The sequence below is a fragment of the Netta rufina genome (assembly GCF_964035555.1).
Source record: "Netta rufina genome assembly, chromosome: 15".
NCBI classification, from domain to species: Eukaryota; Metazoa; Chordata; class Aves; order Anseriformes; family Anatidae; genus Netta; species Netta rufina.
Window position 1 is genome coordinate 3,795,415 of NC_140138.1, and position 15,723 is coordinate 3,811,137.

General features: G+C 34.6%; 1 protein-coding gene across 16 annotated transcripts in view; it reads left to right on the forward strand.

Moving 5' to 3' along the window:
* The window catches only part of RBFOX1 (RNA binding fox-1 homolog 1), a 333,405-nt gene that overhangs the window by 217,775 nt on the left and 99,907 nt on the right, over positions 1 to 15,723 (forward strand). For 15 of the 16 annotated variants that reach the window (XM_084295947.1, XM_084295938.1, XM_084295935.1 and 12 more), the window contains 2 exons: positions 9,115 to 9,258; positions 12,084 to 12,137. In XM_084295947.1, the coding sequence (XP_084152073.1) occupies positions 9,115 to 9,258; positions 12,084 to 12,137 (198 nt within the window). The remainder of the gene's footprint in view (positions 1 to 9,114; positions 9,259 to 12,083; positions 12,138 to 15,723) is intronic. The other variant, XM_084295944.1, reaches the window with a different exon arrangement.

Sequence of the window (15,723 nt, forward strand, 5' to 3'; positions counted from 1 at the left end):
TTTAAAATGGAACATATGCAATATTATCTAAGGAATGTATGAAGATGATTTACTATGCATCTTTTTTTTCAGTTCTTTGTAGACATTCTGTATGGTTGCATTTTTGTTTGGGACGCATATATATTTTTTCTGCTGAACTTTTCTCGATTGCTTTTTTATCAGGTTTACAAATCAAATCAAACAGGTATATTGCAGAGCTCTCTGATATTATTTTCTGCGCTTATAGCACAATGTATTGAATTATGCTTGCTCATGTACTGCTGCTGCTATTCTCTCCAGATTGAGAGAGAATGACTGTGGGGGCTGTAAATTCACTTGGCTTCCAGCACTACTGGTTAAATCAAGAGGCCTATTCAGGCTAGGGAAGAGACAGAGCAAGTGTTCATTACACAAATCAATTTGGTCAAAAGTACAGCACAGTGGGTACTCAACCATTGCTCACATAATATTGTCAACTTAATCAAATAATGCCTCGAAGACATTCACAAGCTCTGTCTCTCCGAGACATAACTTGATTGGTGTAGCAGAAAACAAACAAACAAACAAACAAACAAACAAACAAAAACAGGTGGTTGGTTTGAGTATACATTATACATTATTTTTATCAGACTTCCATTTTATATTCAGTAGGATGCTGAAGTTTTCATCTCATGGTTCCCACCGGGCAATATTCATCAATAATCTGTTAAAATATGTAACTGTTTATTAGGCTTTTTAAATTAGAAATATATTCTCAGTGGAACCAGAAAAATAGTCGTGCAGCAAATTGGTAGAAGTGACCTTTCAGGAAAAATGAAAAATGGCATCTTAAAACTTCAGAGCTAAAAAATAACCTGATACAGTGCTGACTGACATGCATATGAAAAAGTAGTAATTTTCAATCGTGGTGAGAACTACTGTTACCATTGATTACTTTTAGCACAAAGGGTCAGTACCATCTGTGCTTTCAGACCCAAGTGTATTTTACTCCTTGCTGTACCTGTTTAGAAAAACAACTTCTTTTCAAATGATTTGACCTGTCACACACTGGATTTATTTATTTTTTAATATTTATATATGCTTGACAGTTATGAAGCATGATGTGTGGTTCTAGAAATGTTTAGGAACCTCACAGTCATATAAATTTGATACCTCAGGCACTACAAATGGCAACAATCTGTTTCAGGGGATTTACTGATGCTGTGTAAAGAGCACTGTGCTGGTTGTGTCCATGCCTACCAGTTGTGACCACACTGGTCCATGCTGTGCTCACATAATGCCATTGTGACCAAGGATGTCACAATAGAAGGGCATAATGTGTAATTAAAAAAAAAAAAAAATGGTGTCTGAATCTTCAAAAGTCATACCTGCAAAAAATATAGGTCACCAAAAATAAAGTTGTTATTTTGATTAGGAAGAGCAGGCAAGAAAGGAATGGTTCCTTTCTAATTCAAGGGGGTGCTTTGTCTATGGTAATGACTAAAGGAGACCATTAACAGCCTCATGATAACCATTAGAGGAAAAAAGAACCTCTTGCCTGTGAAAATTTTCATAGACATCCAGGTGGTAAGATGCAGTGGATGAAACCTTGAGTGTGTATTTGGTGGTCAAGTCCATAGTACCGAACTCATGATTAATAGAGATATCACGTGATTTCATGCCTTCTGTAACCAGACTGTCATTTGAGAATATGCTGATGGTGAGTTTTGGGACTAAATCTACAGAAAGCAAGCAGGAGGATGGTTCTTCATGAGGGGATTTGAGCCACGATTGTTAATGCTAGGATGCAAAGAATCTGTAAAGTCTGTAATCTGTAAAAGTCAATGTTCATGCAAAGGGTAAGAGCACCTTTCTTCTTTGCATGGTTGCTCACTGTAGAAGTCAGCCTCAGCCACGCGTTTATTAAATAACTTCCCAAGTGTCAGAAAAATCTGTCCACCTCAAAGAGGAAAGAAACCAGCTAGAGAATATTCAGGTAAGATAGTTTAGGTTTTTTGATTGTTTGTTTTCCCAGTTAACTGTTTCTAATTAACTTCCAAATTTTAGATGATATTTTGGAGCCATTAATGTCTGTCTGTCTTTGTCACCTTTTGGAGAATGAGTAGAGGTATTGGAGAACTGTAACAGTAAATATAATGCTTGTTTTTAAAAAGGACGGAAAGAGAAGTGTTGGTTATATAGACCAAAGGGATGTGCTGTCATGTGAGTTTCAATCCTTTGAAAATACTCAAAAAGTTAATAAGCGTATTTTTAACACTTGGAAGAACAAGAAGAATAGCCATCAGCATGGATTTTTTGAAAATATATTCTTTTATTTCTACAATGGCCTTTTGGACAAGGAAACCCTTACATGTAACATTGAACTTTTCATAAGGCTTTGACTGTGTCACCCAATACATTATTATACACAAGCTGGGAAGTACAGTAAACATACAATTGCAATAGGCCAGGTGCAAAACAAGGAAAGGTATTTAAGTATTACACTATCAAAAACGTGATTTATTGAGATTTTAAATAAGATTTATTAAAAGGAGTTCTGCAGGGGTTTGTGGTGACTCAGGGTTATTCAATAGTTTCATTAATGCTCTGAATGATGGAGTGTATACTTATTAAATTTACAAGAATACCAAGCTGGGTAGGACTCTGAGTACATTGAAGGACAGGATTAGAATTCAAAATAATCTTGATAAATTGGAGGGATTGTCTGAAAAAAAATAAGTCACTATTCAAAAACATCAAATGTGAGGTGTTTCCACAGGAACAAACTACCAAGCTATGGCTTGAAAAAAATCACTGGTTAGTAGTTTCATAAAAGATTATAATAGTTGCAGGTTGTATATGAATTTAAAATGTCATCCTGTTGAAAAGGAAAAAAAAAAAAAAAAAATCAACCAACGGGTGCATACACAAAGAAAAGCAGGGACCACCTGGTATGTATAACAGAAATATATACTGAAAATATCTGATACTACCTGTACGCTTTAAGCTGCAAAACTAAGGCCTAAACCAGAATACTGTGGGTAAAATAAGGCACCCGTTGAAAGAAGGACACAGACCAGTTTGAAAAGATGCAAAGGAGAAAAATGTGTGGTCAGAATTTTTGTGAATGTGGCGCCAAGGATGAAAAAAAACACCTTGCCATAGCTGTCAGGAAGAAGATGTCTCTGAGGGGAATAGTCCTAATTACTCCTCCATATGTATGGTGTATAAGAGAAGAAATAATATTTTAAAACTCCAGTAAGACAGTGGGAAAAGTGAAGCAGTGGAATAGACTCGCACATCGGCCTGTGGAACATCTGTCACTGAAAATCTTTAAACTGGTGGATTTGACCCCCCAGGCCTATCCAAGACATTTCAGCAGATGCTAATTTTGCCTTGATGAAAGGGATAAGTAAGTGATTCCTTAAACACTTTTCTAGCACTATAGTTTTAAGGAAAAAAAGACCAGATTTAAAAGCAAGCAAACAAACAACAACAAACATTGAATGTTCTTTAATACTGAACGATAAATGCTGTCTTCATAAAATAAAGCCTGATATTATAGAAGATGTAATTCCACAGATGGCAACTGCATTTTCTTGTCACTGCTGGAGATAGAAGGCACTGGTGCTTAGTTCCATAATTTTGACTCCAATGACTTGTCTGAATTGAAAAACTTTTTCAGTTTTAAAATTTCAGTTGACACAGATACAGATAAAATGATGAAATCATTTTACAGAATGAAATCAAGAAATTCTAGCCAGGTTTATTATTTACTCTTCCTGAAAGTTATTGGTACACTAACATCATAGTGTTACTGCTTTATTTGGAGTTTTTTCTGTTTAATAAATAAAAGAACATAAATAATAACTACAGCTTTACAAAAGGAAAAATGCCACTAAATGTCTCTGACCTTTATCCTTCCAGTTGATCTCTGACCACTTTTGCTCAGATAGCATTGTGGCTTTACGCATCCAAGAAGTCTGTGATTGAAAGAAACAAAATCTGTGACCGTGTGATTCTAATGGTGGATTTATGTTATGAACAGCAATAATATCTCACATGTTTTTTTACCCTATCTCACTGATGAGATTTGTTTTTGACTTTCTTTCTTGAAAGACACATTTCAATGATGTTGTCAATTCTTGTTGTCAAACAGCCTGGCATAGCTCATTGGCTATGTGGGTATGTGATAGAACGTTTAATTATCTTTTAAATAACTTTTATTAAGCAAATCTGGCAATTACACTTGAGATTCAAAAACTCTTTTCTAAGCTATCTCTGTAAGATTACTGTTTAAAAAACATGTTTCTCTTGTGATGGTTTTAGAAGATCTTTAGAGAAATGGCTCTGATGCAACTGTTTAGAACTGGTGACAGGAGATAGATAGTTCCAGTAGTAAAACGTGTTGAATAATTGATTTATGAATTGTGGCCTTTTCACAAAGTTAAATTCATAGCTTGTTGATATCTGAAGATAACTCTGGTGCAACTTTATACTTAAAATGTGAGGTAGCGTGGAAAAATCACAGACTATATTGTCTTTTGTTCAATTTCTGTTCAATGTTAAAGAATAGGCACTTTATTTATTTATTTGTTTTGCATAATGCAGACTAATTTGCTTAATTGAATTAGGGAAGGTACTGAAAGAGACCAAACCCTTAATGGATCAGGACCTGCACTGATTGCATATAAGACTGCAGGGATGTAGTGAGGCTAATATCTTACATACTAACTTCAATTAATTTTTAAAGAAATATCAAACATAGGTTTTATCTCTTCTAGCAATGAAAATTCTATATTGAAATGCATTATTTATGTGTAAGGAAAATTGCATTCTAGCTCTTCAAGTCCACAGGGCTTTGAAATTTTCCTTTCTGTGACTTTGCAAAATTCTGGCTGTATCCTCTGTCCTACATCTGTATACCTCCTTGGTGTTACTTGGAAGTTTTCTTGTAAGTTTCATAATTCAATTTCAATTTGCAGTTATCCTTCTCCAGATTTCCTTGGCCCATATGTACGTTTCTGGAAGGTGATACATTTTGTAAAGACACTATTGTAATATCAAGCCTTATAATACATTGTAAGCATTTTAGCTATGTTAATTTTGCCACAGACCTCTTTAAAGACATTTACGTATCTTTGATGATAGTGACTTTCTGAAGTGCCCAAACTCTGAGATGTTCTTCACTAGAACTCTAAATTTCAGGCTTTGGGGGTGGGGGTGGGGGGTGGGGATCTTACTGGATTTACTCAGGTAAATGGGTTTGACCCATTTAGTATCATCTTCAGAAACCTCTCTGGCTTTTTTCTGATAATATGTCAAACTTCTCAATACAGAAGTTGCTCTTAATGTTTTGGTATGTTAATAATGCATGGTTCAACTTTTCCACTCCTTGTTTCTCATAATTTTTATTAATATCATGAACAGAAATTACTTTTTCCAATTTGCATTTATACTGTATGCTGATTATATAATTTCTTCCCAGGGCACACTTTGTTCCTGAAGCTGAACACCACCTTCAGAATTCTTTAATTCTCTTCAGATTAATCTAATTGACCTTAATTTTTTCCTGAGTGTTGTATTCAAGAATTTTCCAGTTCCTCACCCCCCCCACCCCCCCCCACTGAATTTCCTTCATATTTCTCTCCTTTAAAGGTCTGAAGGTGGAAAGTAATCTTTGTGGTGTTTATGGACTGATCAATTTTCTAAAATCTTAATTTTGAAATTTTAGTTGGCTTTAGATGTCATAGCAAGAGATTAATATGAATTATTTTTTCCTCTCTTAACAGCTATATTCCAGCTTTATTATTTAAATTATGAGAAATACTTAAGGATGAACTGTTTAGTTTGTTGTTGCCTGTGAGTTGAGGCAATAGCAGATCAAGACTCAGTTTTACACTTGAATCACTTGAAAATTCTTTAGTGCATGTAAAAGTTTGCATTTGTGTATCAGTACCATCATATAGTGTGAAATGTAGATATTACTGGTGAATCAATGCTTTTGCAAAAATCATAGGGACCTCAGTTGTTGATGCCAGGGCAGTTGCAAGCCTATGTCTCCCATCAGTAAACTCTTACCACCTCTGACTCTATTCAGCAACTGGCATTCAGTAATTCACAGAACTACACTGTAAATTGGATCACTGCAGAAGAGGCAAGATTAAATAAAGCCTCAAAATTACTTATCTGTTTATTAACTGGGATTCTTTCAGTGATTCAGTTTGTATATCACACCTAGTTATCTTACTTCAAAGGAAGGGAGAGAAACTGCAGTATTATCATAGAATCATAGAATCATTAAGGTTGGAAAAGACCTCCAAGATTATCTGGTCCAACCATCACCCTACTACCAATGTCACCTGCTAAACCATGTCCCTAAGCACCGGGTCCAACCTTTCCTTAAACACCTCCAGGGATGGTGACTCCACCACTTCCCTGGGCAACCCGTTCCAATGCCTGACTGCTCTTTCTAAGAAGACATATCTCTTAATTTCCAACCTGAACCTCCCCTGCTGCAACTTGAGGCCATTACCTCTAGTCCTATTGCTAATTACCTGTGAGAAGAGGCTGACCCCCCAGATCCCCACACCTCCCTTTCAGGTAGTTGCAGAGAGCAATGAGGCCTCCCCAGAGCCTCTTCTTCTCCAGACCAAACACCCCCAGTTCCCTGAGCCGCTTCTCACAGGACTTGTGTTCCAGGCCCTTCACCAGCTTCGTAGCCCTTCTCTGGACACGCTCCAGTGCCTCGATGTCCTTCTTGTTCTGAGGGGCCCAAAACTGAACACAGCACTCGAGGTGAGGCCTCCCCAGAGCAGAGTACAAGGGGATGACCACCCCCCAGTCCTGCTGGCTGCACTATTCCTGATACAAGCCAGGATAACATTGGGCTGCTTGGCCACCTGGGCACACTGCCAGCTCATATTCAGGTGAGCATCAATCAGCACCCCCAGGTCCTTTTCCTCTGCACAGCTTTCCAGCCACTGTGCCCAAAGCCTGTCATGTTGCATGGGCTTGTTGTGGCCAAAGTGCAGGACCCGGACCCAGCACTTAGCCATGTTGAACCTCATCCCATTGGCCTCTGCCCATCAGCCCATCCTGTTCAGGTCCCTCTGCAGGGCCTTCCTACTCTCCAGCAGATCGACACTTCCCTCCAACTTGGTGTCATCTGTAAACTTGCTGAGGGTGCACTCAATTCGCTCATCCAAATCATCAATAAGATATTAAAGAGGATGGGCCCCAACCCCTGGGGAACACCCCTGGTGACCAGTTGCCAGTTAGATTTCACTCTATTCACCACTACGCTCTGGGCCCAGCCATCCAGCAAGTTTTTAACCCAGCAAAGAGGGACGTTTTTGTGAGTAAAGAAAATATGCATTGAACCTCATCCTGGACTGAAGATCTTACACAATTTTCTTTTGGTAAACACATAAATCAACATTGTTGCTGGAAGAGCAGACCTGCGGTTCACTGATCACTCATTCTTATTTTTATCATGCCCCATTATAAGTGTAGGGGCCACGATTAGAACTGTCCCCAGTTGTCTGAGCTACTGCTATTGATGGCACTGAAATAGGTCAGTGATTGAGCCTGAATGAGATGACTTTAGAGAGCGCTGTTCAACTCTTGATTCAAAATAAGTAATGCAGGAAACTAGATGTTTGTCCTTTGAAATTGAGAACATGTTTACTGGAGATAATGATGGGTGATGATGATGTTGAACTTGCTAGCATTAAGTTGATATGTACTCATTGCTGATGTAAATATTTTCTGTTTGAGTTCTTTTACTTCCTTCTTAACAGGCCTATTGGTACTAGAATTGGTAAGGTTTATTTTATATAACCATTTTTACTTTGCCTAAACTGTTGTCCCTAAAAATAAATTTAATACTAACAGGAAATGGGAGATATTTTTTTTTAATAAAAAAAAAAAATCTTAATAAAAATTTTTAATATATATATTTTTTTAAATAAAAAAAAGACTGAAATAGAAACGGAATTGTAACATTAGAACACAAGGGAAAAATGAATACTTGGAAGAAGAATATGGTCAGAAGGGAAAGGAAGGATAGAGAAAATAGAGTAGCAGTTGTAAGATGATCCTTGTGGTTTCATCAATGTATTTTATTTTCCCTATTTTTTTCTACCAGCACAAAAGAAAACTGTTGTTTTAACATACCTATACAAAACCTTGTACTAGTGAAAGAGTACTGCACACACAGTGATTGAAAGAGTACTGCATACACAGTCACTGTATGATATCATTAAGGAGTGCAGCCCAGAGATTTCTATAATATACTGATAAGCCAATGTTGTTTAGTTTTTACATTTCAAATGAAAGAGTTCCTATTTTTTCCTAATCTTTCTAGGTTTTTATGATTTTGTTTCTAAAATTATAATGCACACAACATCCTTCAGTCATAAAGTAGCATTTTAAATCTAGGGAACAGTCCCTCTGTAAGAACTACCATCTTATGTTCTTATTTTGGTGAGAGAGAAAATCTGTAAAACTTTGTTTCTGGGTTTCACTTTTATCTTAGGCAACCTTTGCTACTGATTATACTTCTATTCTCTTTCACAACTCAAGCCCTTTTCTGTAATGGTGACCATTTATATAGACAAAATGACCCTCTGGTGCCTATTAGCATTGCTTAGGCAATGGCAGCTAGGATGTGATGTGTTACCTACCTCCTGTGTAGAAGTCCCAGTAGTCTCTGAATGAAAGTGCTAATCTGATTTGAAAGTGCATAGCTTGCTACTACAAATTGTCTGTTATTTGGATATGGAGATTCAGTTTTTTCCATTTGTTTTTCCATTTCCATTAAAGAGATTTCAACAGTCTTACAGTATAGGGAGACATATTTATTAATTATTTAGCAATAGCTTAGAAAAACAACATTGAAAATAATATCCTACCTATTCCCTGACATATTCCAAATACGTATTAAAAATATCACTAAAATCTCATAGCATTGAGATAGATAAAGAAAGGGATTTGAATTTTGAATTATCTATTTCAACTTCTGTTATCCTTCAGAACCTTTGTCTGAGTGAAAATGAAAAATCATTTTCAGTAATTTTTTTGAGAATTTCAGCCTGCCATTTTATTTAGAAACACTTGCAGCATGCTTTACATTGTTTTCCTTTATCCTTTTAGCAGACAGAAGATGCAGCACAGACCGATGGCCAGCAACAGACACAATCTTCTGAAAACACAGAAAACAAATCACAGCCAAAACGGCTTCACGTCTCAAATATACCATTCCGATTCCGTGATCCAGATCTTAGACAAATGTTTGGTGTAAGTACTCATGCTTTATTTATGCTTTCTTTTATATTTGCATTGCAATAGGTACTTAATATTATAGGCAATATTGTTAGAGATCTCTCTGATTTAGATTGTTTAACCATTTTCAGTGATGATTTTCTTTCCATATATTTATAACAATACATTTGCCAATCATAGTTGGGAAAAGAAATTCTACCGATTCTACCATATGTGATACAGATTGGTGTAGTCTATGTATTGTGTAGTTTTACATTTCATTCAAAAAAGCTAACTATGTTGTCTTAAGATATTAAATGAGTATATAATCCAGCTGTATTCATCAGGATTTATATTCCTGTATTTATTGATTTTGGACAGTGTGATGTAAAATATTCAACATTTGACCTCATGAGCAAGAGAACTGAATCTATAGAAGTGAGACATGGGCTGGTTTTAAGCAAGAACTCTGGGAGTAGGTATCTTGACCTACCCCCTCATAAGTATTATAGATCTATAGGCTTCTAAATTTTTTATCAGTGTATTTCTCTAAGTCTCTCAATTTTTGCTTTTGCTCAGGCCATCAGCTACCTTCATGTGCATTGGCTGTTTCACAAGTCTCATACGTGCCATCAGTTCTAGGCTCATAACCATGGAGAGGTTAGACCTGGTTTCTTCTCCCTGCTCCAAGAACTGTTAGGTTTATTTTTGAAAACTCACTAAATACAATCTAGAAATAGTACTTGAGCAGCTATTAGAACCCAGATTTTCCTTTTCCAGGCTAGTACTCTTTAGTATTTGTGTTCCTCTTGCTTTCTTCTTTCTTACTAAAATTTAGGTCTCTTTGTTACAGTTCATCTTATATGGAATAGCATTAATACTGCCTGCCACTATCCTTCTCTTGCTCTCTCATGTTCAGTTCAGACTTAAATTCTTCTAATATCTTTGTGTGTTAAGACGTTTTCAGCTTTTATTTGTATGAAATGAAGAAAACATTCACTGGAAAAAAAATTCCTAGTATGGCACTGGGTAATGCAGGTGACTGTGTTACCATATATGACTTGCTGCAAGTAACCTCCCCTAAATACAGCTTACAACTCATCAGCAAAATAGTAGAAGGCATAATAACCCTCTAGAGAGGAAAAACGCAAATTTCTTTAAATTAAACAAACCACTTAAAATAGATGGATTTTATTTGAAAGTACATTAAAGGAAAGTATTTTTTAGGGATTTTTGAAATTTATAAATGAACAAAAACTACATTTATTTTCAATATTTCTATGTCTTAGGTCTCAAAAGACTAAAACTGAAGGATGACTGGAGATATCCAGCTTTATAACGACTTGGCAACAATAAACTTTTAGCTTCTGACTTGATATAAAAATAAAATTTCTGGAAGTGTGAGTTTAATTAGATATCTGAAATGAAATCATAATGCTACATCTTGAACACGTTATGCACATGGCAGATATATATATATATTTAACATTGACTTGAATACAGCAGAGGAGGATTGTTTAAACATTAAGTCATTGTCTGCTTAGAGGTTAAAGTAGTTAAAATATTAGTTAATTAGATGGTGAATACAAGAACAGAAATTAAGACAAGGGACAAGAAACGATAGTTGAATTTCATAAGTAAGTTGAAACACTTTAATAAGGCAGAAAAGGAATGCTGTTCTCTCTGTCCTATAAGTGTTTGTTATATCTTAAAAGACTGGAGTACATCTTAAAAGACTGCAGTTCCTTGGTCTGTTGATAGATTTTTCTTCATTTGCCTGCCTCTAATTTCTGCCTTTTTGTTTAATCATTGTTTGTGTCATTCGTCAGTGTTAACACTGATCTATACAGCATGTTAATGATATAAGAAACAACAGAAATGACCCACTGATATATTAGAGTGTCACATCGCAGAATGTGCCATCTCCAAAAGTGTTCTAACTAAACACTGCCTGAGTCAAACATTATTCTCTTACCGAAACAAGTCCAACAGAGCCTTTTTCTTTAGGACAGCAACTGTGGTCAAGTTTTGTGTGCATGAACAATGCCTAGATGATTGTGAATGCTATTGGAAGGTAAATAATAGTTACTGTAAACATTATAATAAAGTGCAATTCTGTGGGAGAAAAAACCATCAACACATAAGTATCCATTCTAGTTTTCCAAACTACCTTCTAGGATGGCAAGAATTAGGTAGGGAATAATGGACGTACCTTTTCAACAAGGCATATCCATTATTTTCAACAAGCCACTGACAAAACTCCCACTTAGTTACTTCTGCTTTACAAGAATTAGATTAAACCAAACTCCTTTACCTGTTCTGGGAAGCAACTGCAAAAAGTTTTCTGAAACAAATGTCCTTTAGAGGATAGGATGACCAGAGGGCGACAATATTCATGTGGCCATTAATCCTGTCTTCTTAGTGATGTTTTATTGTACTATAATCAAATTAACTCTACAGCATATTACATTTAAAACAATTGGTGATGGCAGCTGGACTGGATGAATCATCAGAAAGTAACCTAATATATGAAAAGACAAAACAAAAACAAAACAAAATTGGGACTTTCAATTTACTGTTTACAATTTAGTGATGATATCCTCTTTGTCAGAACATCTCATTGAATTTAAAGTTCATAAATTAGTATGTGGAATGATCATGACAAGTATAATGACATTTAATATTGATTTGGCTACTCTTCAGTGTGTCTTTTCTGGTGCTTGATTGTCTTTCATTTTATATTTCTTTAACTTTGTGATATGGTGCATCAATTTATGAAACAAACATTTGTACTTTATATGATAAAGCATTTAAAGCATTGAAGTTATCTTTTTTCATGTTAATTTTCTATTTCTTTGCAGCAATTTGGTAAAATCTTAGATGTTGAAATTATTTTTAATGAGCGAGGCTCAAAGGTAAGCAGTTTAATTCACCCAATTTTTTTTTTTATTTTATTTTTTTAATATTTTATATAAGAAAAAGGAAACAACTGCACTGCTGTAAAGAATAACATCTGAAACTCCATGTTAGTGGAAACGTCTTCTGACTTATTTAGTTTCCAAAGCAGAAGGAAAATCATTGGACTCATTTTGTATCTTTTAAAGGGGGTAATTTTAACTACTCCAGGCTGTCATCTGTTTTATAGGAATGTTATTTCTGCTTTCTTTATTCTCCAATGATAATTGCTTTGTTTATTTTATAAGATGAGTCCATGCTTACAGGTATTTTTAAGCAGGTTTGTATTAGTGCACTTTTTTTCTATTAGACTGAAAGATGGTAGTAATACCTAATAACTATCTTCTTCAGTAATTAAGTGAGAAAATATGATTGTTCCAGAAGATTTAAGTGCAGATGTTTTCCTCTTTAGTAAAAGCTTCAGTACACCAACCCTTTGAATAAAATCTGTTTTAACATTTATTTGATAAAAGAAGTTCTTGTAGTATTATAAAGATTTATTTTTTTTTTCTGAAATTTACATTGACTTAAACGCATACAATTTTCTGGATATTTAAGAAATAAATCAAGACAGAATAGTTATGCCAACATTATTGTCATTACCTGGTTCAAAACTGTTTCTAGTTTCCTAGTATGCTTCACCTATGATATAAGCTGCATTATAAGGGTTTATGCATATGGCATATGTGTGTTACCTTTTTCCTGTTTCTCCCATGGAAGAAAAATATAATATTTGACTAGCATTGTTTCAGTCTTCCTGCAACTCTTATATATGGTTTATTACTAGTACTAGAATTATTTTCCTGTTATAAAATACCATAGCCAGTCTTTTTTTTTTTTTTTTTTAAGGTGAACCATAGATATCATAGTCTCTTATATCAGATATATTTTAATTCTTTTGTTATTCTTTTCCTTTTAGGTGTGAGTATTTGAATTATAAATTTAAAGCCACCACTTACTGTTTCTTCCTCTTCCTCTCTATGGAATAGCTCAAATTTTCTGGTTTATATTTCAAAATTATTCTCACATTCATTCCTTAGTACCCTAGCCTACCAGTCCAAAAACATTTGGAACATTTATTTGTTTTTCAGTTAGCAATCAAAACTTATGGAATTTAGTGGCTTACAATGTGGCTTATTCATAGACAGTGGCAGATCTTCTGTATTGGCTGCAATTCATTATTATTACATAATGGCTGTTCTGTAGTTTTTGAAAATAAAAATAAAAACGTTGATTGTCCAGAACCTGTTCCTACCACATCATTTTATCATTTTATAAATTTCAAATTACATTATGACATCCCACACTTTGCTTGGTTCTGTCTGACTTCTAACCACCATGCCTGCATCACACTGCATAAGTTTAAGCCTTTTGAGTGGTTGGGGGACATTTCTAAACTGGGGGTTTTCACTACATCCTACAGTAGTGAAAATATGTCAGTGCTTTGTGTTACAAGCAAGAGATTTTTCTATGGAGTTCTGTAACATCACTACCTGTTACACATTTTGTGCTAGAGACTTTCAGACCTATTATGAAATAGTTCTAAGAATCCAATGCTCAAGCTGCCTCTGAATAAGCAACTGAAACAATAAATAAACAACAATAAATAAAACAATTCTGAGATATATCTCTTTGTTTATGTATACTGCTTCTTGTCTTGTTTTGAGTTAGCTCAGGTATATCTGCATAGTATTGTGATTTACAGAGGTACTCTGACCTTCTCTCAATTAAATAAACTGAAAACAAAAACAGCATTAGGAGTAACAGAAATACGGTTGTGTGTGTGTGTGTGGTTTTTCCTTTTTTTTTCTTTTTTTTTTTTTTTTTTCCTAATCTCATCAGTATAAGTTACTCTGTAGGATTTAAGATGCACCTCATTAACATCCCATTCCTGATGGTGCTTATCTGTTTTTACAAAACTGCAATTCCACCAAAACTAAAAAGACTTCTAAGTGGCTTCAAACTAAGTATAGCTACAAAAGTTTCCGGGATCAAAATACAAATTTGTTTCAAGATGCAGTTTGGCATAGAAGCATTTCTAGATTTTGTTATTGTTGTTCATTTCTTTTGAGTCCAACAATTAATATTTGAACAGATTCCTGCAAAAATAACAGCAGTAAACTCTTTTTCTTACCATAGTATTAGAGAAGAACAAAATTGCAGATTCAAATAGCATTACCATAGAGCACTCAATATTTAAAAAAAATTACAAATGAAAGTATTTTTTTTTTAACTCTAAGATATTAATACCAATTTCATACTACAAATTTGTTTGATTTGGGGCATAATAATAATAAAGGTAATTTTCCTAGAATCACGTGTCAACTCATGATTTTTGAAACTTCTTTTTATGAAATCAAGAAGGTCAGTAATGCTTTAGTGTAGATCTTGCAACCTGTGTTAAAAAATAAGTTATACCTTTGTCAGTTCTCTGTTGATTAAGGTAAAATTAAAAACCTGTGGTAATTCTGCTATTATGTCAAGCCAAAAGTAGAGCATGGTGATTTTTTTGTGTGCCAATCTGCAATATTTTTAGAAAGAAGTACATGGAATACCAAAAATGTGGAAGAGTTTCCAATCACCAAAAAACAACTTTGCTGCTTAAGTACATGTTGCTTTGCAGAAACTGCTACAGCCAACTTGTATTTTGTTATCTGTGGAACATTTCAGTGCTCAAAGATGGCAAACTAAGAAAGGCTTTTGCCTTCCTTCACCTCTCTTTTCTTACCATTCTCTGCATTTACTAGTCATCTTGGAAGGACAATTTGATATATAACATATTTCTGTACTCATTTTAAAGCTAATCTCTGTTTTAACACTGCATGTGCTTCCTTGACCAACCTGCCCACACTCTGGGCATCAGTAGCTCTCCACAGAGCTGTGCATTGGTTTTGTCTGTTGGGCACAGTTGCAAAGATACAGGAACATCAAGTAGCTTTTTTTTTGTTGTTGTTATTATTATTATTATTATTATTATTACAATTCCAAAGTAATGCTCTGCATGGGTATGTACTTAATATATACTGACATAAATCTGTGTGTACATGTATGTATTGGTATATATTTGATATATATTATGTTAGCAACTCTTTCTTCAAATAACAAGAGCTCCAATGCACTTCACAATTTAAAACAAAACCTTTTTGACTACTTGGCTATTAATAAGTCATTTGACAGACTTTAAAAATAAAACGCAGAAATCTACATTACGGGTTAATAAAATATATAGTATGCTAAGCCAAAGTAACTGTTGAATCAGCTGCTTTTAAAATACATGCTCATTTGTTTGTCTAACTATTTAAATATGGGGTGAATGAATATGTGATGTCTGATTGAGTTTCTGTGTCAGCTATGTAAAATTAAACATTTGCATAAAAAAATCTTAAATAGAATTATAAGAATAAGTAAAATATAAGAAATTAAAAAATTACAAGTGTTTTTTTCATAATCTTTGAAGTTCTTGTCTTATCTTGGCTTGTTGCTCCACTTTGTACCTCTTTCCAATTTTTAAATATAATTAGGTTTTTATCTTTCCATTCAGTTGTT